Source organism: Salmo trutta, chromosome 17 (genome assembly GCF_901001165.1).
Source record: "Salmo trutta chromosome 17, fSalTru1.1, whole genome shotgun sequence".
In the NCBI taxonomy this organism is placed as follows: Eukaryota; Metazoa; Chordata; class Actinopteri; order Salmoniformes; family Salmonidae; genus Salmo; species Salmo trutta.
The window spans coordinates 26,868,858-26,894,376 of record NC_042973.1 but is presented as its reverse complement, the minus strand read 5'-3'; the positions used below and the strand labels follow the sequence as shown (position 1 = coordinate 26,894,376).

The 25,519-nt window shown below is 43.3% G+C and overlaps 1 protein-coding gene across 1 annotated transcript; it reads right to left on the bottom strand.

Annotated features, from left to right (window-relative positions):
• Positions 1–202: 202 nt before the first annotated feature.
• On the bottom strand, positions 203–22,977 carry mbtps1 (membrane-bound transcription factor peptidase, site 1). Its single transcript, XM_029696345.1, has 22 exons — positions 22,791–22,977; positions 19,874–20,440; positions 13,189–13,449; positions 10,587–10,805; positions 9,040–9,150; positions 8,689–8,915; positions 8,532–8,599; positions 8,279–8,381; positions 7,754–7,905; positions 6,307–6,468; positions 4,890–5,034; positions 4,611–4,799; positions 4,221–4,393; positions 3,930–4,045; positions 3,586–3,742; positions 3,101–3,225; positions 2,884–2,961; positions 2,654–2,794; positions 2,398–2,529; positions 2,141–2,267; positions 1,824–1,954; positions 203–1,006 (listed from the first exon to the last, which is right to left on the bottom strand). The coding sequence occupies exons 2-22, from the start codon at positions 20,097–20,099 to the stop codon at positions 792–794; spliced, it is 3,258 nt and encodes a 1,085-aa protein (XP_029552205.1). The 5' UTR covers positions 20,100–20,440; positions 22,791–22,977; the 3' UTR covers positions 203–791.
• Between the last annotated feature and the right edge of the window lie 2,542 nt (positions 22,978–25,519).

The window sequence follows — 25,519 nt, the reverse complement described above, 5'->3', positions numbered from 1 at the left end:
CAGTAGATAGACCACAGATGGTGTGGGTCATCTCGACATTAGAACACTGTTGAAGGCCTGACAACGCCTGCTAGATTTAGACATATGGTCTTGCATGTCGTGGCTTTCCACAACATACTTTAAAACAGATGAATTACATTAGAAGAGTATGGAAAAATCTGTGTTTTTTGAATGGCACACATTGCAACAATAAACAAGGGACCCAAGGCTTACGCATTTTTAATTGATGATATATTTGAAAAAGTTTGCCAAAGCTACTTCAATGACAGTTGGACTTTAACAGAATGCCTCACCAGAGCTCATTATATAAAATATAAAAACTAAGAATTAACAAATGAAGCAACCCATAATCACCTGAACAGAAAGAGAAAAAAGCAAGTTCCAAATAAGTATCTCAAAACATCAGAATTTGTTTTCAATCCAGTTCATCTAATCTGACTTTAAAAGACCTTGCGGAAGATGAAACCAAATCAGGGGATGCGGCACAGATTCAATAAATACAAAAAGTGGACAGACATTTCATTCAAACTCCATTTGGTCAGTGGAATGAAAAACTCTTGTGAAGAGTGGAGGCGAAAGAGGTGAGGTCCTGTGGGAAACATCCTTGTCTGTTTTGTGGGCTGCATATTTCAAAGTCAGACAAACACTGCTCATTAAATCACCCATCTAAAGAGCCCCAACTCAAAGGCAGAAGCACACATGCAGTCAACACCTCAGTGGAGGCTAGTCTTCTAGAGTTCTGGGCCTTGTGTGCTGTGGCCCAATAGTCTGTGGTGGTTGGGAAGGCAGCCTCACACTGTAGGGTTTTTGCCTGTTGGTGCCAGTTGTTGCTGCTGTTGCTGCTGGAGGTACGTTGGACGTTTGACTCTTGGTTTCCGTCGTTTGGGCTTGTTCTTCGATTTGGTGAGCTGCACCACAAAGAAGGACAGCACAACCATGGCTCCCAGGAAGGCAAACATGGGGATGGTCTGGCCCACTTCCTGGTTGTAGCGGCCTGGCATTATACCTGGGGAGAGGACAGGAGTGTCAGTCACACAGAGGCATCACGCGGTACATGATGATTGCCAAAAATGATTAACAGCGACAAGACTGAAGAAACAGACCTCAGCCATTCTAACTGTTAATGTGTGCATTTTAGCCCCTGTGCAGTCTTTTTAATTAATTAAAACAATTTTTTTTTTTTTTTTTTTTTTTAAATCATCACTGTCTAATTAAATCACTGTTTATTTCATGAAAATAACTGCAAATTAATTTGTTATCATTTCTTTTCCTGAGCCTAGTTTTCCATTTACATATACAGCCCTGATTGGTGGATAGGATTGTCTGAGCTGTTCCCAACCAGAGGTACTAGGACCCCTGGGGGTACTTGGCCTATCCACAGGGGGTACTTGAGAAGACTCATTAGACCATAGGTCTACTGGTAAAATGCACATGATTGGGTACTTCAGGGGTACTCCGGGCAGCGCAAAATTCCGTTGGTGGTACAGTAACCAAAAAAGGTTGGGAACCACTGGTAGACTGCCTACCCCTCCAAAGTAGAAGGATACATATGCAAATAAAAGACAACTGGTCATTGGTCAGAATAATCAGATCAGATTGTGATGTCATGATCCATCCCACCTGAGCAGGTTGAAATTCCAGGCATCTTCTTCAAACAGCTCTTACACAAAAAGGACAATCATTTTCACAATTTCTGAGTATTATAACGACCTCAGTGTGAAAAAAGCATGAAAAACAAGAAAATCACCTTTTTAACTGCACATCCCATTTATAAAAAAGGTGATTTGGAGTCAGTGATAATTCTGATTGGTATATATTCTCACCTCCAGGGATATCCCAGGCTCCACTCTCCCCAGGGGACAAAGGCCGGACCTGGGGTCTATAGTTTCTGACGTTAGGCAGCACCACTTTGTCCATGTCAATAGATAGCAGCTTCTGGTGCTTCCATAGGTTACTGTTAACAAATAGAACCAGGCAGAGCACAAATACATGGTTAAACATTATTGAGGAGATTACCAGTTAAGAGAGGCATTATTCAACATAATCTCTCCATCTGTTTGATAGAGAATGAGAGGAAAGTCAGGAGAAGGAAATTAACACTGCAGGAGTTAGGGACTTTGACAGGTGATTTGGCACACACCTGGGTGCCGTCTCGTTGAGTGGCTGTGGCTTGGACCATGACAAGTGAGGGCAGGCAGGGAGTGGGCGGGGCTTTGGGTCTCCCAAGTGAGCTTCTAATACCTTTGAGTACCGATATAGGTGATTACCTGTGGAAGAGAGGAATAAAGGTACTGTATTAGCCATCATAGCAATTTAGTTTTAATTTTATTTAACTAGGCAAGTCAGTTAAGAACAAATTCTTATTGACAATGACTGAGGATCTAGTGTTAGCCTTACCCTCCAGTCTCTCTGGCAAGGGACGGTCGGTGCCAGTGGGAGGAGTCACCCTACTGTTGGAGTGGATGAGGCTGGGAGGAGTCATGCTGTAGGAGGTGTACTGCAGAAGAGCATCCAGCAGCCAGAAGCAGTCTATGGGGGGAACACACATCAATGGTCAAACTCAGACACTAACTGATCACAGAAGAGGAGTTTAAACCTTTATTTCATTAGCAGTTTTATAGAGAACAAGGGAAACTGCAGGTGGGGTCTCTACCTTTCTGCCTGTGACTATCATCTATACAGTTTGAATCTCCATAAAGGGCTATCCGACCTCCCCCTTCAGATGGTGTTTGGTACATTCCCAGTATGGGAACGCCCTCCACAACCGCAGTCTCCTGCTTCAAGACCTCCAACCCTGAGAAGGGGGGGGGGGGAGAATATTCAGCAACATCCTCATGGTAACAGCTGCCAAGTGTGTTGTGGCAGTGAGTGTGTGTTATATACCTTGATCCTTTAGGGTCTTGGCAATCACAATCCCATCCTCTGGAAACTTTGCAATACTGCACCCTGATGCATAATACACTGAGAGAAGAGTTTAAACATTACACTAAATAACATATCCATCTAATTTGATTCATTTCTAGATTTACACAATGTATTTCAAAATGAGTGACACAGCGAGTGAATGAGGGTGTGTAAGAGTGTCAGAGTGTGTTCTTACTGTCGTGGTCTGCCATGGTGAAGTCTCCCTCATAGAGCCCATCACTGAAGGCCATCCCCCATACAGAGATCAGGTCATTCAGAGCTGGCACATTGGCGCCCCCTGTGTCTGGCATCCACCATTGCCTGAGGGGAACATTTTATGTGGTTGAAATACTATAACTGCAGGGACTGCGGGTTATGAGTCAACCCGCGCATCACTAACACGCATTAGGTTGCAGAGGCTGGAGCAGAGGGCAGCACCCAATGAGAAGTTTAGGGGGTAAGTTCCTTGCACAAAGGAACATCGACAGTGGGTGGCCGAATCCTACTGAGATTTGAACCGGCAACCCTCAGATTGCTGGTCCACTTCTCTAATCTCGAGCGTGCCGCCTCCCCCTATTGTCACAAGGCATGATGCCCCATCTGTCCATTGATGTTTAAATTAAGACTTTAGATCAGGAGGGGGATATAATAGGAGCTACACAGTGGGGTTGTAATACCTACCTGGTGTTTTCATCATAGAACTTGACTTTCCTCATGACAGAGGTGTTGTACCAGTCACTGAAGACAATGAGAGACAGTCCCTTATCAATGTCTCTCCGCAGCTTGGTTATCTCCTCTGGAAAGTACTCCTCTTCACTGTCCACCATCATGAATGTCCCTAAACACACAGGAAATGTCAGCCGAGACCAGACAGAGAAAAACAACAAGCTATGCATGCAGAGGCACTAGAATTATTGCTGCAAGCAATGACAGAAAAGCCATTTATCCATGTGCTGCTCTCCCATATCCTGCTCTAAATTATTTTTGGATTAGAATCAAATGACAAAGAGAGCAAAAATACTCACCATATTGACTAGCATCAAAGCAGGTGATGGGTGCACCCAGGACCTCCACAAAATAACCCATACTCCTCAGGTGCTGGTACATGTCCCTGAAGTTGGTGTGAATGTGATCTCCATTCCTACAAATGATTCGAACAAAACAAACATCAAGACACCAATTGCTCTTATGGCACGTTTTAAGAGTTGCACTACAGACGGCAACTTACCCCAAACAGCCAGTACACCTGAAACAGCCTAATCTTCTTTCTTAAAACTAAAGTGATCCTGAGGTAAATAGCTGTCCGAAGAACTCACCAGTCCAATGGGTCATTCTTCATGCGCAAGTTATCTCGAGGGAAGTAGCCAGGCGGGTAGCGCAGGTTGTGGTACTGGTCCCACAGAACCCTCTTACTACGAGGAGGAGTGGGGACTATTTTCACCTTGACTGGCAGTTTAACCGTAGAGGTCATCTCCCCACCCACCTCAGACTGAGGAATTAAAAAACAATGAGGGTCAGAACATTGACCTTTGACCCAGGACACATGCTAACTAACAGTAGTATCCAAATATAGCTTTAAAATACTGTATGATGCTCCCTGGTTACAAATCTACATAAGAGGATGTCAGAGTGATATTACAGAAATCCCATAAAAACAGTGAAAGGTGAGATAAGGTAACTATGTGAAACAGATCCTTGTTACTCACATTATTCCCAGCAGGCGAGGCCACGGTCACCATCACATGACCCTGGGCAATCCCTTCCCATGATGCAGCTTTCTTGGCGACAGAGATGGAGACGGCCAGGTATCCAGCCCAGGGCCAAAGGACTGGCGAATAGGAGACTGCCACATCAATGTGGTCACCATTCTGCGGTAGGTAAGGCTGCCAGATGGGCTGGAGAGCACAAGAAAGAAACAGCTTGTCAGATAAATGTATATCATTCATGTTTTGACATGAGACACAAAGCCTTCTATATAAAAGTACCTTGTCCAAAATCCTGCCAGTCACGCCCATGCCATTAAGGATGGTGACGTTGACGATGGTGGGCATGCCACCGTAGTAGATGGGCTGGGAGCAGTAGGGCCACATGTAGGGGCACTCAGTCAGGTCGATGTAACTGGGACTGAGACTAAAGACAAACAGGATCAAATCAACATGAAATCAGGTTAGAGTTCTGATTATTTGACATTGCTAAAACCTTTCAACGTAAAAAAAAAGGTGATCATTTAACATTGGATGTGACTTGACTGTAAAGTGAATACTATGTAAAGTGAGTGTGTATTAAGATGATGAGCGCGCAGGGTGCGCGTGTTATGATGATGAGCGTGCGCGTGTTATGATGATGAACGTGCGCGTGTTACGACGAGGAGCGCGCAGAGCGCGCGTGTTACGACGATGAGCGCGCAGAGCGCGCGTGTTACGACGATGAGCGTGCAGAGCGCGCGTGTTACGACGATGAGCGTGCAGAGCGCGCGTGTTACGACGATGAGCGTGCAGAGCGCGCGTGTTACGACGATGAGCGTGCAGAGCGCGCGTGTTACGACGATGAGCGTGCAGAGCGCGCGTGTTACGACGATGAGCGTGCAGAGCGCGCGTGTTACGACGATGAGCGTGCAGAGCGCGCGTGTTACGACGATGAGCGTGCAGAGCGCGCGTGTTACGACGATGAGCGTGCAGAGCGCGCGTGTTACGACGATGAGCACGCAGAGCGCGCGTGTTACGACGATGAGCACGCGTGTTACGACGATGAGCGTGCAGAGCGCGCGTGTTACGATGATGAGCGTGCAGAGCGCGCGTGTTACGATGATGAGCGTGCAGAGCGCGCGTGTTACGATGATGAGCGTGCAGAGCGCGCGTGTTACGATGATGAGCGTGCAGAGAGCGCGTGTTACGATGATGAGCGTGCAGAGCGCGCGTGTTACGATGATGAGCGTGCAGAGTGCAAGTGTTATGATGATGAGCGTGCAGAGCGCAAGTGTTATGATGATGAGCGTGCAGAGCGCGCGTGTTATGATGATGAGCGTGCAGAGTGCGCGTGTTACGATGATGAGCGTGCAGAGTGCGCGTGTTACGATGATGAGCGTGCAGAGCGCGCGTGTTACGATGATGAGCGTGCAGAGCGCGCGTGTTATGATGATGAGCGTGCAGAGCGCGCGTGTTATGATGATGAGCGTGCAGAGCGCGAGTGTTATGATGATGAGCGTGCAGAGAGCGCGTGTTATGATGATGAGCGTGCAGAGAGCGCGTGTTATGATGATGAGCGTGCAGAGCGCGCGTGTTATGATGATGAGCGTGCAGAGCGCGCGTGTTATGATGATGAGCGTGCAGAGCGCGCATGTTATGATGAGCGTGCAGAGAGTGCGTTTTATGATGATGAGCGTGCAGAGTGTGTGTGTAATACCTGGCCTGGGGTTTGTAGCTGTTAAGGATCTGGTAGGCTCTGATAAGGTCCAGTTTTCCGTGGCCCTGTTCAAACATGTTGACTCCAGGGAGCCTCCGTGCTGAGGCGATCAGAGCCTGCTTCATACTGGCTGGGTTCACCAGCTCTCTGTTCAAGACCGTGCTGTAGGAGAGACACAGCTGGGTTAACAACTATTACATTAGCTTTGCATTATGTTTCAATGAAGATGGGACATATGAAGCAAGAGCTACCATCTGACTCAACAGCTTGCTATGAGAAAAAGAGGGATGATGATGTTTTAGAGACAGATGGAGATAGGTGCAATAAACCATTTTGTAAGAGAAGTGAGAAGTCTGGATTAAACTCTGTCTGGATCTTAAGAGAGACCTACATAAAAAGTGTAGAGAGAAAGTGAAAGTGTGTCAGCTCTTTTCCTGGAGGGAAAGTAGATTGATTCTGTTAACTGTCTGTGTCCTTGTTGTTTTGAAGTGAAGGATATGTATTGACGTTTCATTTATCCCAAAGAGTCCACGGGAAAAACAACAGCATCAGACCACTTATACACAGACAGTACAGTCTGGCCGTTAAACTGTAACTGCATATCGAACCTGAAGACTGTTGTTGCAATTTATCAGCCCTTCCGGACTCTTAGTCTGCCACTAACACTGCAAATGAGGTTATCACGATCTCTTAGAGAAATGCTGCTGAGTAAGGTCTCTTTCAGAAACTGCAGAACTAGATCACCTTATCAATTGGATGCTTTAATGCTACTGAGCTGAAGCAAGCTAATGTTTGAACACAGAAAATGTATGACAACCCATTGAGATATGTATGTCTTAATGGTAATTATTGTTCAACATAACATGACAGTAAACTGCTTGCAGACTACAGAAGAATGTTCACCCTTTGGCCAGGTCTCAGCATTTCACTTAAAGTAATAATGGCTTCAGTATGGCACGCAACAGCCAATCCTTAAGACAGCAAATTACTTTGAGAGTTCCATACCTGAGGCAGACCGTATCAGGTGTGTAATTTATGGTGTGACGTTATTCTGCTCCCAGATAAAAAGCAGCAACTCTCTCACAAAGATGGCTGAGATTAAGACCATGAAAAACATCTGGAACAGCAGTGTTATCTCCAGTGAGTGTGTGTGCGTATGTGTGTGCGTAGGAGGTGAGATAAGACCATATGATAGGGAGAGGCCAGGGGAAAAGGGAGGTGTAGACAGCCAGGAAGGGTGGTGGAGTTAGAACAAGCAACAACACCATTTTCTCAAAGTTACACATCCGCTGGTTATGTAAACACTGCACCTCCACAGCCATCCTGGGAACTGGGTCCATTGCTCCTTCCATTTCAAAAGCAGAGTCATATGGCTTAGGTGAGTGATGGAATAACTTTTTTTAACAACGCTGATGCAGCTGTAACGGTAGTCATTGAAATGACTTACCTCACCAGTAGGGTCACAGCTCCTGCCACTACAGGTGACGCTACACTAGTCCCTGAGAGAGAGCGACAGCCCTCCTTCATCCCTGAGCCCCTCACCCCAGAGCCATAGGTCACAATGTCAGGCTTCACTCTGCCATACCCCCCAGGCAGCTCCTAAAACACAAGACAGAATCATGTTGAATAAAGAGTGGCAGTATAGGAGAAAGAGTGGCAGAGGAGAACATGGGACAAATCCCACAATGTTTGCATTCCTCATTTACAGTATATGTCCCACAGAATGCAGGCTATGAAGTGCCATATGCTTCAAGGTCTGAGCACAGAGTACATTCAATTCCTCTATCTCAGTGTTTTTCAATGGCAGAGACGGGGCTGCAGATCACAGGGTTAGATGTCTAGTCTGGGACTGATAACAGGAAGGCTGTGGAACAGAGTTCAGTTTACTCTGACTGGGAAAGGTAAGAATACACTGAGATAGACATGTGAGAAGGTACTCAGGGTTATGCTGTGGGTTGTGAGGGAGACGTACCCAAGTGGTCATCCCCCGGGAGGAGAACCTGGCAATGTTGTCCTCAAAATCGATCCCACCGACCCCAATCACATCCATCTGATCCGCTGGGTTGTTGAGGGTGCTAGGATACACAGGGATAAAGTATCATCAGTAAAAACTCTTTGATTACATATATTGTGTTCATAATAGCTCTTCAAACTAATCAGTATCTTGCACCAATCAATACTATGTCCTTGAGGCAGTCACCTCTCCTCCCAAGGTCAGAACATACCCATACAGTGGCCCATCGTTCCCAATGGCAGAGACCATGATAACCCTGTTCGCAGTCAGCTCCCAAACCTGGCACACACAAACACACATTTCGATCAATTCGGAGTGGGATACACATTAACGGCTTCGGACAGCTTCGGACATCTTCTTTCAATCACCTTATCAACAAAGGGGTGGTCCATGAAGTCTGGACCGCCGATGCTAAGGTTTAAGACATCAATCTTCTTCAGAATGGCATAGTTAAAGGCATCCAGGAACCAAGAAGTGTATGACACCTGATTGTTGGTGAACACTCTGAAGATGTGAAGCTCAGAGTCTGGGGCAAAGCCCTGACACTCTCTCATGCTGGCAATGACCCCTGCTACAAAGGTACCATGACCCAGCCCTGCAGAGAGAAAGATAAATGTAGTGTAGTGCAATGTAGCAGAAATAGACATCCATTCCTCCTCAAAAGCCGGTCCCATCACTAAGCACTACCAGAGACGAGGGTTCAGTCAGCATGATCTTACCATCATCAAGTGTCTTTTCATTGGTCCAGTTGGTTCTCTCCTTCACATTCTTAAAATGTGGATGTTTCTCACTGAGTCCTGTGTCAAAAACAGCCACCTTCACCCCAGAACCTACACACAAAAAATACAGATATTTAGAAACATGCAGGCTACAGTAGACATGTTAGTGTAAACCCAGAAACACACAAGGGAAAGGGGAATACCTAGTCAGTTGTACAACTGAATGCCTTCAACTGAAACGTGTCTTCTGCATTTAACCCAACCCCTCTGAATCAGAGAAGTGCGGGGGGCTACCATAAATCGACATCCACGTCTTTGGCGCCCGGGGGAACAGTGGGTTAACTTTTTTAGGATGGGGGCAGCATTCGGAATTTTGGATGAAAAGCGTGCCCAAAGTAAACTGCCTGCTACTTAGGCCCAGAAGCTAGGATGTGCATATAATTGGTAGATTTAGATTGTTTTCTATCTAAAGTTGCTAAAACTGTTAAAATTACGTCTGTGAGTATAACAGAACTTATTTGGCAGGCGAAACCCCGAGGACAAACCATCCAGGATTTTTTTGTTTGTTGAGGTGACAGTGTTTTCAATGGGATTTCTATGTGGATCTAGATTTAAGGCACTTGCTTGCAGTTCCTATCGCTTCCACTAGATGTCAACAGTCTTTAGAAATTGGTTGATGTTTTTCTTTTGCGTAATGAAGAAGTATGGCTGTTCAGAACGAGGGTCGAGTCTAGTGTACTGTTTTGGTTGGGGCGCGCGACCTGAAAGCTCGCTCCACTGTTTTCGTCCTGTATTGAACAGTTTATCCCGTCTTAAATTTTATCGATTATTTACGTTAAAAAAAATACCTAAAGTTGTATTAGGAAAGTTGTTTGAAATGTTAGGATCAAGATTACAGGTAACTTATTAGATATTTTGCAGTCATGTTGCGTGAGTTGGAATCGGTATTTTTCTGAATAAAACGCGCCAAATAAATGGACATTTGAGATAACGACAGAATTTATTGAACAAAAGGACCATTTATGATGTTTATGAGACATATTGGAGTGCCAACAGAAGAAGATCTTCCAAGGTAAGGCATGAATTATATCGTTATTTCTGAGTTTTGTGTCACGCCTGGCGGGTTGAATTATGATTGTCATGCGTTTGTTTGATGGGGTGCTGTCCTCAGATAATAGCATGGTTTGCTTTCGCCGTTAAGCCTTTTTGAAATCTGACATGCTGGCTAGATTAACAAGAAGTTAGGCTTTAATTTGGTGTATTGCACTTGTGAATGTATGAAAGTTAAATATTTTGTATAATTGTTTTAAAATTTCGCGCTCTGCAGTTTCACCGGATGTTATGGAAACGTTCCGCTAGCGGAACCCCTATCCCGGTTTTAACTGCCTTGCTCAGAGGCAGAACAGATTTTTACCTTGTCAGCTCGGGGATTCGATTCAGAAACCTTTCGGTTACTGGCCCAAAGCTCTAACCACTAGGCTACCTGCAGCCCACAAGTGTTTATACACTAATAGACAACCAGACAAACACACAGTGTCTGTCCTCACCGGTGTATCCCATCTGCCAGAGGACATCTGCCTGCAATATCTGGGCCACGTGTCGGGGGATGGCCCTCAGAAGCCTCCGGCTGGAGTGGCGGCCCGTGGCGTGCCAGAAGCCGAAGGCCAGAGAAAGGCTGGTCCGGCGCAGCGGACGGGACGACTGCCACGACTGCCACTTCTGGGTCCAGCGGGTGTCGTTGTTGCAGGCTGCCCCAGGATCCGGCACTGAAAAGAAGGGATGACAAGAGAGGAAAACATCAAGAACAATATCTTTAAAAAACACAATCAATGAAAAGCCCAGGAGCGAAAAACAAACATTCAGTTATACATTGGTGTGTGCACGATATTGAGAGAGAGACGGATAGCTCCCAATGTGATGTGTAATATATTGATTATGTATGCAGTGAAGCAATCTCATGTTTTCATTTCAAATAAAAAATCTACAGAATACGCCAAAGTGATTTCTGACTGAATCTGCATGATGATTAGCTACTGTACTGAGTTTATCATGCAGAATACATGAGGTTGTTGAACATGATTGGGTTCAAAAGCAGATAGCTCACTCAACAGCGACCAGACCACTACAATAATCAGAGTCAAGAGAGCGGTGATGGTGGTGGGCAATTAACAAGCACCGCTGATCTAATCATGTGAAATGGCCCTACTGCAGTAACAGTTAGTCCTCTTCTCACTGGCTACTGCTCAGTGACACTGACAGAGCTGCTGATGGCTCCTCTCTGAAGTCTAATTACACTGAAAAAAATTAACATGCAACAATTCATAAGGAAATCAGTCAATTGAAATAAATAAATGTAGGGCCTAATCTATGTATTTCACATGACTGGGAATACAGAAAAAAAAGGTAGGGGTGTGGACCAGAAAACTAGTCAGTATCTAGTGTGACCACCATTTGCCTCATGCAGTGTGTGACAACACTGCACATTTTAGAGTGGCCTTTTATTGTCCCCAGCACAAGATGTGCCTGTGTAACAATCGCGCTGTTGAATAAGCTTCTTTATATGACACACCTGTCAAGTGGATGGATTATCTTAGCAGAGGAAAAATGCTCACTAACAGGGATGTAAACAAATTTGTGAACAAAATAACAGAAATAAGCTTTTTGTGCGTATGTAACATTTCTGGGATCTTTTAATTCAGCTCATGAAACCAATACCTTACATGTTGCATTTATATTTTTGATCAGTGTACATTAAACTCTGAGATTCTCCTACCGTCACTCCAATAGTGATGGCCAATCATATTTATTACCACCTCCAAATGAAGCCGGGAGGTCAAGCTGTAAAATTCAGATCATTTTAATTTAGTTAATTTCCAATATCCCAAATCAATTAGATAATGTTTAATTGGTGGCAGTGAGTGGTACTATTGGTTTGCAGTACAGCATGGTCATTATGGTGGTGAGTGGGAACTGAACTAGGCTGTATCACAACCAGACGTGATTGGGAGTCCCATAGGGCGGCGCACAATTGGCCCAGCGTCGTCCGGGTTTGGCCGGTGTAGGCCGTATATTGTAAATAAAAATGTGTTCTTAACTGACTTGCCTAGTTAAATAAAAATATACTCTGGGGGTGGAGGGGGGGCTCCAATGTGCCCAGACATAGCACTCTTTCATCCTGAGAGAGAGACTTCTACCAACCCGCAGGCACAAACAGAGCTCTCCTTTCTGCCAGCCCCCCACAGGTCTGGAGCTGCCCTACTGCTGGTTAGTACTCAGGGGGTATGTGTTGCAAGATATATGATCCCCACTAAACGTCTAACGCGTCCAAACACAACACAGAAGGACAGAACACTGAAACAGCCTGGTGCACTACAAAGACACTGACCAAACTACAGCTATTGTGTAGCGGGATAAAATATTCACCTACATTTAGCTCTGACTGAAAGCAGTCAGTGTGTGGGGTTCAGTTTGGTGAGCAGACGTGTGTGTGTGTGAGATCAAACAGTTTCATGAAACAGTTTCAATCGAGGGACAATAACATGGTGAGTTTATAAGGGGGAGAGACTGGGGGGAGTGGTCAAACGTGACTGAAAGGCAGCTATACGATATGACACACACGTATGGGGGATATGGGGATGGTCCAGAGACGGGTTAGCTGACAACGTGACAAATATTATATGCACACTTCCAAAGGGCAGAAGGCCGTGTGTTATGGTTCTGAATGGCCTGATAGCTAGCAACAATGACAAGAAACTGCCATGTGATGAATCATAAGTGGCTCGTTTCAGCTCATTTGACCTTGTTATTGATCCATGTCTTATTTTGCGGTGTTTTGACTGATGTCACATATATGCTAATAAGGCAAAAATTTACTAGCTGGCTAACCAGCATCTAACGATGTATTTGAGAGACAAGTGCTTATTGCACAACTTTATTTATGTTTTCAATAAACATAGGCAAAATATAGTTTACAATCTAAGCCAGTCCTGTCTGTTTTGCCCCATAGTTGCGCATGCGTCGAGTTTGTTTCTAAACACCCAACCCATCTAGAAGACAAAAGCATAAAATATGCGGATCAGTTAAAACAAGAAAAGTGGGGCTGAGTAAAACGTGTAAATATGACTGTAAGAGGCGAAGACAGAGACTCACAGTCAGGTGTATAATTGAGTGTGCGGAACACCTTGCGCTGGGGCGTGACCCTCTTGATGTAAGGGTGGTCCTCCAGGGTGAGCAGGCTGCTGTGAGAGGCCTGGCGGATCTGCACCACCTCAAAGTCACTAGGGAAGTCACTGGCTGGGTTCTTCCGGGGCACAATGCGCCAGTCCAGGGCCTCGGAGCTCTTCAGAGCACTGCTGATGAAGTGGCTGCGTGCCTTGGCTGTAAAGTAGCCATTAAACGCCACAATGTACTCTGTAGAAAGACAGAACATGGTAATCATTAAGTATCTCCATGGCAGTTGCGCTTCTGGCTGTGGGAGATTCCATGTCAACAGATTTATATGTGGCATTGCCATTTGGGGAGAGAGATATAGGTAAAGCTGTAATAACTCCATTGGTTTAACTTGGCAATCCCTGAGATTTTTGGACATTGCAGTCACTGTAATATTCTTGTCTCTAGAACAGGGATGAGCAACTTTGATAGGGGCGGGGGCCACAAGAAATCTCTCTACTCACCAGTGGCTCACGGGGCTGTGTACCTACACATGCAGTTAGGGCCTGCCCAAGCCTGTTGGGCCCCCCGTAGAGAAAATGTTGCGGTTTTAAAACAAGTTTAACGCAACTGTACAAATTTTGCCATAGGTTGGCGAGAAGATTGCTATTTTTAACAAATTCCTTGCAATTCTACACATTTTGCCATTACTTATGCCATGTTAATATGATATCGGAGTGAGATAGACTTAAGGCGTCAGCATGCTTCAGATTGGCTGCCACCTAGCCGAAGTCAGCTAGCTGAACAGAACGAGTGTGCTCGCATACACCCTTAACACTAGAATCGGCATAGGCCACTGACATTTGATTTTGTAAATAAAATAACATTTAAATCAGCCCCCCCAAAAAAGCTGTCCTGCTCTTTTCCTGACTATTCCTAAATGTTTGTATTTTACAATGCTCATGTCAGAATTTTTCAAATCACAAGTATTTAGAGCTTTTAGACGTTTTTTCACACCTATTCCAAACTTAACCCGCCAAGACAATGTGCTGTAGGATGTTGGTACCCAGCCAGGCGATAACGTGTCTCTTTCCAACAAATGGCCGATAATTGTGCATGAATGATAAGGAGGGTGAAGAGGTTGATTCAATTTAGAAAGACAGTGTAATGATGAGTTTGTGCTATGCCTATTTATCAGCGTTGCACTTGTTAATTTCACCGCGCGCTTCGGAGGATGATACCATTCTCTTCTACGTTTTACTATGTAAAAAGAAGCTGTTACAGGACTGTTTTAGTTACTTTAGCTCTTACTAATGGAATGTATTGTAATGGAAACACAAACATGTTGTGTTGCAAAAGGCCTTCAGAATAATGCAAAACATATCCTTGACTCTATCCAAGTTGATGAGCGGGAAACAAATGATGCCAGTCAGCCTGCAAAGCAGGCCCATCGAGACTACATCAAAACTAATTTCACACATACCAGTTAGCCTACAGACAAGATTAAATTGACAATCTGTTGAGTGACAATATTAGGCCTCAGTTCTTAAATTGTACATGAAGAGATGGGCGCGCGCACCTTGTAATTTACAGATGCAGGGAAAGGATCATCACTTTATCAAATCCTCCTTCAGTCACATGCAGGTAAATGTTTTATTTTTATATAGTCTCAGAAAGAGTATATTGTGCAGTTTGTTACACTTACCTTTGTCAAATAACTGAATTCAAGAGGTGCAGCTCTATTTCCAAATGTGACTTTTTTCAAGAATATCCGTGCTGTCCATAAATTCAGCACATGACCACTCGTGCAGCAGCATTGCTCTAGCTACTAACCAAAAACTAGTAACAATTAAAATATGCTATTTACTTATGCAATTCATCCTTTACAATTGTTCATGCACTGGTGCTTTTGTTAAGAAATACAGAAAATAATTTCACCTATGCACCTGCCTGATGATATCTTTTTAATTTCTACTTTGTCAATAGAAGCTGTAACTGGACTTTAATTACTAAATCAAATCCACAAATAAAGTTGATCAAATGGATCTCTGTAATGTTTTTAAGGGGAATTAAAATAGGCTATAGGCCTGTTTTTCTAGGACTTTATAGAATTATACAAAACCAAACCTTGACTATTGAAACAAATAACTTATTTATTTATATATTTCCACAAATATGTATTTAATCATTTATAATAGTTTATGCACTATTTATCAAGCATTGATGCTTAGATTTGCTACAACTTGCGGGTTGATATGAATCTGATGATATGCGGGTACGTTCTCTAGTGGGCACTTAAAGGCTGAAAGGCCAGGCGGTTCTAGAGTCAAAAGACCGTCGCTTGAAAAAGGAGAAAAAGTGGCAATAGTACTGTTTGTCAATTGAGACGCCATAGCCAGCATGAACTTCCTCAAAATAGTCAGAATTAATCTAAGATAACTCAAGAAATCTGTCATTAATATTGACGTTTTTTGCAGAGGAGATCTTAGCGGCACAATTTTACATCTAACTAAGATATCTGTTGCACTATTTCTCAATGAAAAAAAACATGCATTAAAAAACAAGTAATCTCTCGTTGAATGACAACAAAGACTTTGACGAATCCCTACTGTTGACCAATCACTGACAAAGGGGCGTAGACTTCGGCTCCAAACTTCGGGGTGCCTCCAGAAAAATGAACAAAAACGTCAAAATGTTGTCATAATATATGCACGAACTCTTCCGGCTGGGAAGCATGCAGACACCTTTACAAAATCAATGGGGGCGCCCCAATCCATAATTCAACCATGATTATTACAAGGTTAGATAGTGTAGCCAGCTAACTGACCAATCTAAAAATGTTTAGCTGACATGGGCTAATTAGTGACCGTCAGTGAATGACATGCTGCTGATGCACATCCAAATTTCAAAATTGCATCTTGTGTATTCTACAGTAACCGACTGAGTCCCCTCCCAAAAAAACATAGTATTTTGGGGGGTTTTGGAAATTGATCCGCAGCCGCCAGTTGCCCATCACTGCTCTAGTATTTTTTTTAAAATTCCTAGTGACATCTCTGGGCTGGTACAGTGACACCCTTCAACTCTGCACTTCCCTCCGATAACAAGAAAACAGTGCCGCATTGTACTACCAGTTCCTCTGCCATCTTCAATGCAATAGGGATAAGACTTTGCTACAAAGCCCTGTAAATTCTGGACTGACAAACAATTTTAATAACAACTAACTAGACCATAAAGTTCTTGGGAATTATCACAAAACACTGAGCAGAAGAAAATAACCAAATCAGAGAAATAAAAGCACATAAGAACAGTCTTGGTTGACAAAAGAAGGCCGGGAATCACATCATAGTGAATAACTTTCAGTTGATACATTGTGCCATCCATGTACAATTGCATACACTTGTGCCACTCCCCAGGGGTGTATCTTAAGTTTCAGGAATTTAGCATATACAGTCAAAAGTTTGGACACACCTACTCATTCAAGGGTTTTTCTTTATTTTTACTATTTTCTACATTGTAGAACAATAGTGAAGACATCAAAACTATGAAATAACAACATGGAATCGTGTAAACTCAGCAACAACAAAAAAAAACATCCTCTCACTGTCAACTGCGTTTATTTTCAGCAAACTTAACATGCGTAAATACTTGTATGAACATAACAAGATTCAACAACTGAGACAAACTGAACAAGTTCCACAGACATGTGACTAATAGAAATTGCATAATGTGTCCCTGAACAAAGGGGGGGGGGTCAAAATCAAAAGTAACAGTCAGTATCTGGTGTGGCCACCAGCTGCATTAAGTACTGCAGTGCATCTCCTCATGGACTGCACCTGATTTGCCAGTTCTTGCTGTGAGATGTTACCCCACTCTTCCACCAAGGCACCTGCAAGTTCCTGGACACTTCTGGGGGGAATGGCCCTAACCCTCACCCTCCGATCCAACAGGTCCCAGACATGCTCAATGGGATTGAGATCCGGGCTCTTCGCTGGCCATGGCAGAACACTACGGTCTTGCAGGAAATCAGCCATAATACTCGTTCTGTGCGTAGTGGCATTGTCATGCTGGAGGGTCATGTCAGGATGAGCCTGCAGGAAGGGTACCACATGAGGGAGGAGGATGTGTTCCCTGTAACGCACAGTGTTGAGATTGCCTGCAATGACAACAAGCTCAGTCCAATGCTGCTGTGACACACCGCCCCAGACCATAACGGACTCCTCCACCTCCAAATCGATCCCGCTCCAGAGTACAGGCCTCGGTGTAACGCTCATTCCTTCGACAATAAACGTGAATCAGACCATCACCCCTGATGAGACAAAACTGCGACTTGTCAGTGAAGAGCGCGTTTTGCCAGTCCTGTCTGGTCCAGCGACGGTGGGTTTGTGCCCATAGGCGACGTTGTTGCCAGTGATGTCTGGTGAGGACCTGCCTTACAACAGGCGTACAAGCCCTCAGTCCAGCCTCTCTCAGCCTATTGCGGACAGTGAGCACTGATGGAGGGATTGTGCGTTCCTGGTGTAACTCAAGCAGTTGTTGCCATCCTGTACCTGTCCCGCAGGTGGGATGTTCGGATGTACCGATCAGTGTGCAGGTGGTCTGCCACTGCGAAGACAATCAGCTGTCCGTCCTGTCTCCCTGTAGCGCTGCCTTAGGCATCTCACAATACAGACACTGCAATTTATTGCCCTGGCCACATCTGTAGTCCTCATGCCTCCTTGCAGCATGCCTAAGGCACGTTCACGCAAATGAGCAGGGACCCTGGGCATCTTTCTTTTTGGAATTTTCAGAGTCAGTAGAAAGGCCTCTTTTGTGTCCTAAGTTTTCATAACTGTGGCCTTAATTGCCTACTGCCTGTAAGCTGTTAATGTCTTAATGACCGTTCCACAGGTGGATGTTCATTAAGTGTTTATGGTTCATTGAACAAGCATTGGAAACAGTGTTTAAACCCTTTACAATGAAGATCTGTGAAGTTATTTGGACGAAACATCCTGAAAAAGGGACGTTTCTTATTTTGCTTTGTTTAGTAACCACAAAAAAAGTGTTAAACAATTCAAAATATATTTTATATTTGAGATTCTTCAAAGTAGCCACCCTTTGACTTGACAGCTTTGCACACTCTTGGCATTCTCACAACCTGCTTCACCTGGTATGCTTTTCCAACAGTCTTGAAGGAGTTCCCACATATGCTGAGCACTTGTTGGCACATTTTCCTTCATTCTGCGGTCCAACTCATCCCAAACCATCTCAATTGGGTTGAGGTCGGGTGATTGTGGAGGCCAGGTCATCTGATGCAGCACTCCATCACTCTCCTTCTTGGTCAAATAGCCCTTATACACCCTGGAGGTGTGTTGGGTCATTGTCCTGTTAAAAAACAAATGACAGTCCCACTAAGCCCAAACAAGATGGGATGGCATATCGCTGCAGAATGCTGTGGTAGCCATGCTGGTTAAGTGTGCCTTGAAATCTAAATAAAAATCACAGACAGTGTCACCGGCAAAGCACCCCCACACCTCGTCCTCCATGGTTCACGGTGGGAATCACACATGCGGAGACCATCCGCTTACATTCTCTGCGTCTCACAAAGACAGTGGTTGGAACCAAAAATCTCACAATTGGACTCATCAGACCATAGGACAGATTTCCACCATTCCAATGTCTATTGCTCGTGTTTCTTGGCCCAAGCAAGTCTCTTCTTATTTGTGTCCTTTATTGGTGGTTTCTTTGCAGAAATTCGACCATGAAGGTCTGATTCACGGAGTCTCCTTTGAATAGTTGATGTTGAGATGTGTCTGTTACTTGGACTCTGTGAAGCATTTATTTGGGCTGCAGTTTCTGAGGCTGGTAACTCTTAATGAACTTATCCTCTGGAGCAGCGGTAACTCTGGGTCTTCCTTTTCTGTGGCGGACCTCATAAGAGCTGGTTTCATCTTAGCGCTTGATGGTTTTTGTGACTGCACTTAAAGAAACTTTCAAAGTTCTTGAAATTTTCCAGATTGACTGACCTTCAGGTCTTAAACGACAGTCCACCATTACGTTCTCTTTGCTTATTTGAGCTGTTCTTGCCATAATATGGATGCCATAATATGGACTTGGTCTTTCGGCAAATAGGGCCATTTTCTGTATACCACCCCTACCTTGTCACACCACAACTGACTAGTTCTGACGCATTAAGGAGGAAAGAAATTCCACAAATTAACTTTTAAGAAGGCACACCTGTTAATTGAAATGCATTCCAGGTGACTACCTCATGAAGCTGTTTGAGAGAATGCCAAGAGTGTGCAAAGCTCTTGAAGGAGGGGAAATGGGGTGGTTGTGTACTCTCTGGGACAACAGCCATTGAATACTCCAACACTGTTTGCCTGCCAAGCCTGGAATCTCCAGCCAGGTAGAGTAGTGTAGAGAAGCTTGACTGTGATCGTCCTGCAAGGCTCACATTGTGTTGTTGGTCTGTGGTCAATGAGTGGCAATTCATTAAACACAAACACCATAAAAGAGAAAAACACACTTGACTTGCATGTCATAAATGGCAATCATGTGTGACCTGAAAATCTCCCAAAAATACTGTGCTGACAGAGCAAATATGCATTCATCAGTCTGTTTCAATTATTGTTTACACTTTCACAATTCTTTAAATGTGTTCTAGTAAAAGCTTGAGAAAAACAAAGACAACAGTAACAGAGCTTACCATGTTCAACTACTTTGGTGGAGAATTCCAGTTTCACAGTGAGACTTGAGCAGTTGGAACTGTGATTCCCATCAGGGTTGGGAGATGAAGTGGAGGTGGATGCGGTCCCATCTCCTCCCTCTGTCCCCACTAGAGGCAACCTGCCACATAGCAGGGCCACTAGTAGCGAGAAACATATACGCACCAGGGTCATGGTCCAAGCAGTTCTTTTCTGTTCACCACCCATCAGAAATAGTCTTTATCCCTCCAAGCCCAGAGCAGGCTTCCTAGCAGCCAGGGGCAATTGTTTAACATATGACAAGACAAAAATATGGCTGATATGGCAATCATCCATCAACAGAGCAGTTCGTGCCCAAAGCTCACAGATGCTTTCATTGCACACGGCCTGATCTTCTTTTCATTTCTTTCTGCGTTTCCTCTCCATCTTTGAAGTCCAGCGTGTAGATCAGTCCTTCAGCCAGGCGACCATCAAAGGATACATTTTTACACACTGAGGAGATCCAAAGGCTGATGAGGAAGGTAGTTGTTTGGCCTAGAGAGTTCCACTGCAGATATTTTCCAAAATACCTGGAACGAAATGAAAGACAATGTCGTATTAACAGGACATAAAATCTAGCCTAATGCACACATACTTCAGCAACTTGATGCTTTCCCTTCCCTAATCAAATCCATCTACTTCGATTCTATATAGTTTTGGAAGGTAACTAGTGTCTACAGTGTAATTTCAGTACTGAGTTACAAGGCAACATAAATTCAGAATGGGTTGGTCAAATGGACATTAACCATTTTCACTGCTGTTTTCAGGGAGAGGACCTCCACTCTCGCACAGAGTCTACCATAAATCTGGAGGAATGCCGAAACATGCAAACTCAGCCACAAAGGTTTGGCCCCAAGGGGGAAAATCAGCTGTCATTGGGATAGGTCAGGAGCAGCTTTAAAACCCCACCCCACCAATAACAGACCCTGGACAGGTAGGTATAATTTCCTTCCGACGGCCTGAGGCATGGACTGAGGACCATTGGTGTATTCATTCAGCAGATTCTGTTGCAAAACATTTCTTAAAAGGAAACAAGGAACTAAACAATGAGGGATCTTGCCTGAAAAACTTATCTTGAATTGCATTGAATTCTACATCAGGCAGAAATGCACATTTGAATCAGGAAAGTTTCCTCTCATGACCTCTACAAGCCTGAATGTTGAATAAAAGTATATTTCACCACTTGTCCGTGCAGTTGTTCCTTTGGCGGTAGGAATGTGACACAATATATCCACAGGAAAGTATAACTACATCAACTTTTCAAAGCACATTCAAATTTATATCACCTGAAGCATGCGCAGAACCCATGTAAACGCGTGAATAATCTCGGCAAGTATGCATGCGTCTTGTGCATTTATTTTTATCTTGTGTATATCCTTTTATTCAACATTCTGGCTTGTAGAGGTCGACCTCTAAACTTTCCTGATTCAAAACCTAATTTCTGACCGATGTAGAATTCTATGCAATTCAATGTCAGGTTTCCAGGCAAGGAGGGACCTTACCTGAATTTGTCCCATAGAAACTCTCATTTTGCTCTGTTTGCTAACATTTGGTTCTTAAATTGAACCTTTATTTAACTAGACAAGTCAGTTAAGAACAAATTCATATTTACAATGACGGCAAACTGGGGAACAGTGGGTTAACTGCCTTGTTCAGAGGCTGAACGACAGATTTTTACTTTGTCAGCTCGGGGATTCGATCCAGCAACCTTTCGGTTACTGGCCCAACGCTCTAACCACTAGGTTACCTGCCGCCCCAAAACGGTAAATGTTTTCCGTAATGAATACACGCCAGTTAGATAGTGGCACTAAGGCAGCCTCTCTTCCAGAAAAATATGGACAGCTCCCTCCCATTGTGCACACCAGATGGGCCTTTCTGAGATCCAAACCAAACCACTAGTTCCGGCTCCGGCTGGGAACATGGCCTGCTGGATGTAAATTAGGGCTGTAAAGTCAGACAGGACCACTTGTGTCAACATGACGCTGACATGAGAAAACGCCACCAAACCTCTCTGGACAGCACATCATCCCCCTCTAACATGGTGACCAAAAAAAATGTGTGTGGTTATAATAAACCATATGACTCCGAACTTTACTTAGCAAATGAACCGGGACACCAGTCTTGTTTTCAACAAGATAACTATGGTGAAGTTGTTCGATAAAAAAATGGATTGCTACATTGAGGGGCAACTAGTAACTTGGAGCTTAGTTGAGCATTTTCCAATGTGATGACATGTTATAGGCTACCTGTATCAATGTCAAGCTTTGATATGCTAGCTAGCTATAACAAGAAGCAGATGTAAAAAGAAACAAGTGGCAAGTGTGAGTATAACTAACATTAGGCTAGCAAACAATGTGTTGTTTGTCTAGTTCAAACGTTTTGGGAGATTTCCTTAATATATTGTCAAACAACACAGGCTAGCTAGCTATATTTTGTTATTGTTTATTAGCATCATCGTTAGTTAGCATCATGATAATGGATAGCTGGCTAATAATTGTAGTGTTCAAGTCAGCCCCCTCCCCCAAAAAGCTAGCTAGTTAGCTAACAAAGCAACTAGCCAGTTAACGTTAGCTAGCTAAACGCACTCGTTAAAAAAAACACGCTGTTGGTAGTGTTATGCTGTATAGCTAGTCAGCTATTGTAGTATGTTGATAAAATACATTCAATTGCCTAGCTTGCTCGCTATTATTAAATGACTAACTAGCTAGTTGTCTAGCCACAGTAGCCGACAGTGTCAACACAGCACTGTTTATCTCGTCTTGTGAAACGCAGCAAACCTAACGTAAAAAAAAGCTATTACATTTCAACACATGCGTACGCCAGCCAGTATCCTGCTAGCTTAGATATAATTTTACCTGGCAGACAGATATAGTTACTCACCTTTAACGTGCTTGACGCCAGCCTGAATAATGCAATTTCATATAATCTTGAATGACGTTGGGTGGTGAGGTAGCTGGCTTGGTCTCAAACAAAACCAATAACTTCACAGCCGCAGAACACTAACGTTCATCTAGCTAGCTAGCTAACCATCATCATTCTGCAACAACACATCATGGCGTTCGCACATTTGTTTGTGCATGTTGCCACCTACTGTGCGGGAGTGTGTGGTCGATCACGTTACATTTTGTGATACAAAAACAAAATGGGGGGGGATTGCACCACCAACTAACCCTACACCTATATACCACTATTTAATAAAAATACAACATTTAAATAAAAAACACCACCCCATTCCACTACGTTGACCCTAACTGATCCTACTCCAGGCTGAATGCCTGGGAGGAAGGGACTCTTTCACTCAACACACTTTGTAACTCTTCTGCAATAAAACCTTCTCTGCAGCTGCCACCACCACACCTTTTCTCTGTGATCTAAGTTCTATTTCTGCAGTACAGTTGATAACCATGGGAATGAATGCTAAGAAGCCAACTTTAACTGAAGCACACATTCGTATCACTCTTTATTGGCCTAGCAAACTGGCTCTAACCAGAATAGAAATAGGAGTGGGAGGCCCCGGTGCACAACTGAGCAAGAGGACAAGTACATTAGAGTGTCTAGTTTGAGAAACAGACGCCTCACAAGTCTTCAACTGGCAGCTTCATTAAATAGTACCCGTAAAACACCAGTCTCAACGTCAACAGTGAAGATGCAACTCTGGGATGCTGGCCTTCTAGGAAGAGTTGCAAAGAAAAAGCCATATCTCAGATGGCCAATAACAAGAAAAGATTAAGATGGGCAAAAGAACAGACACTGGACAGAGGAACTCTGCCAAGAAGGCCATCATCCCAGAGTCGCCTCTTCACCGTTGAGACTGGTGTTTTGCTTACATTTACATTTTAGTCATTTAGCAGACACTCTTATCCAGAGTGACTTACAGTAGTGAATGCATACATTTAATAAAAAAAAAAAAATTGTTCTGGCCCCCCATGGGAATCAAACCCACAACCCTGGCATTGCACACACTATGCTGGCGTTGCAAACACCATGCTCTACCAACTGAGCCATAGGGAAGACTTCTTCAATCAGGGCAACAGTTTTCAGCTGTGGTAACATAATTGCAAAAGGGTTTTCTAATGATTAATTAGCCTTTTAAAATGATAAACTTGGATTAGCTAACAGAACGTGCCATTGGAACACAGGAGTGATGGCTGCTGATAATGGGCCTCTGTATGCCTATGTAGATATTCCATAAAAAAATCAGCCATTTCCAGCTACAATAGTAATTTGCAACATTAACAATGTCTACACTGTATTTCTGAGCAATTTGATGTTATTTTAATGGACAAAAAATTTGCTTTTCATTCAAAAACAAGAACATTTCTAAGTGACCCCAAACTTTTGAATGGTAGTGTATATCTTTTTAAAATATATTATCCTTTATTATGTTCCCCTAACCCTACCACCCTTCCCCTAATTGGAGTAAACTAATGGAAAAAACACTTAGGCTTCTACTTCCAGCTTATACATACTATATATATTTTACGGACCCAATGTATTTTACAATAGTTATCTTTTTTTAGTTTTTAATCTCATCTTTCAGCTACCCTCATCCCCTCCCATGTATCTCTGAAGACCATCCAGTTTTGATTTCTATTTGCCATATATTTTTAACTGTGCTGTTTCACAAAAGTTCAGAACCTATATACATTTTAAGAACACAGTATATTTTACATTATTTTACATTATCTTGTTTTTAGTCCCACCCTTCAGCTCCACACAACCCATCCCATCACCATTTAGTTTTGATTTCTAATTTAGAAACTATGAAAGGTTCAGAACTTTTGTGACACAGCACAGTTGAAAAATACATGGAAAATAGAAATCAAAACTGGACTATGTTAAGAGATAGATGGGAGGGGTTGTGTTGAGCGGAAGGGTGGGACAGAAAACAACAAGATAACTAATGTAAAATATACTGTGTCAGTCTAGAATCTATGTGAAACAGCATAGTTGAAAAATATATGGCAAATAAAGATCCTTTTTTTTGCTTAAAGTATTATTATATTATTGATCAATTGACTAAGTTTTCAAATCACATATTATATATGGTTGCAAGAATTTTGTATATTCATTTCAATTGAAGAAATCTACATTTGAATCCGGCGTAATTTTGTGTATCAGCTCATAAACTATGTCCAATGGAATCGGTACCTCGAAAATCTCTTCCCAACTATTTTGCAGTCTAAATCAAATAAAATTGTATTTGTTACATACACATGATTAGCAGATGTTAATTTGAGTGTAGCGAAATGCTTGTGCTTCTTGTTTCGACATTGCAGTAATATCTAACAAGTAATCTAACAATTCCCCAACAACTACCTAATACACACAAATCTAAAGGGGTGAATGAGAATATGTACATGTAAGTATATGGATGAGCGATGGCTGAGCGGCATAAGCAAGGTGCAATAGATGGTATCAAATACAGTATATACATGTGATAAGAATCATGTAAGATATGTAAACATTGTTAAAGTGGCATTATTTAGAGTGCATCGTATAAAGTGACTGGTGATCCATTTATTAAAGTGGCCAGTGTTTGGGTCTTAATGTAGGCAGCAGCCTCTCTGAGTTAATGATTGCTATTTAGCAGTCTGATGGCCTTGAGA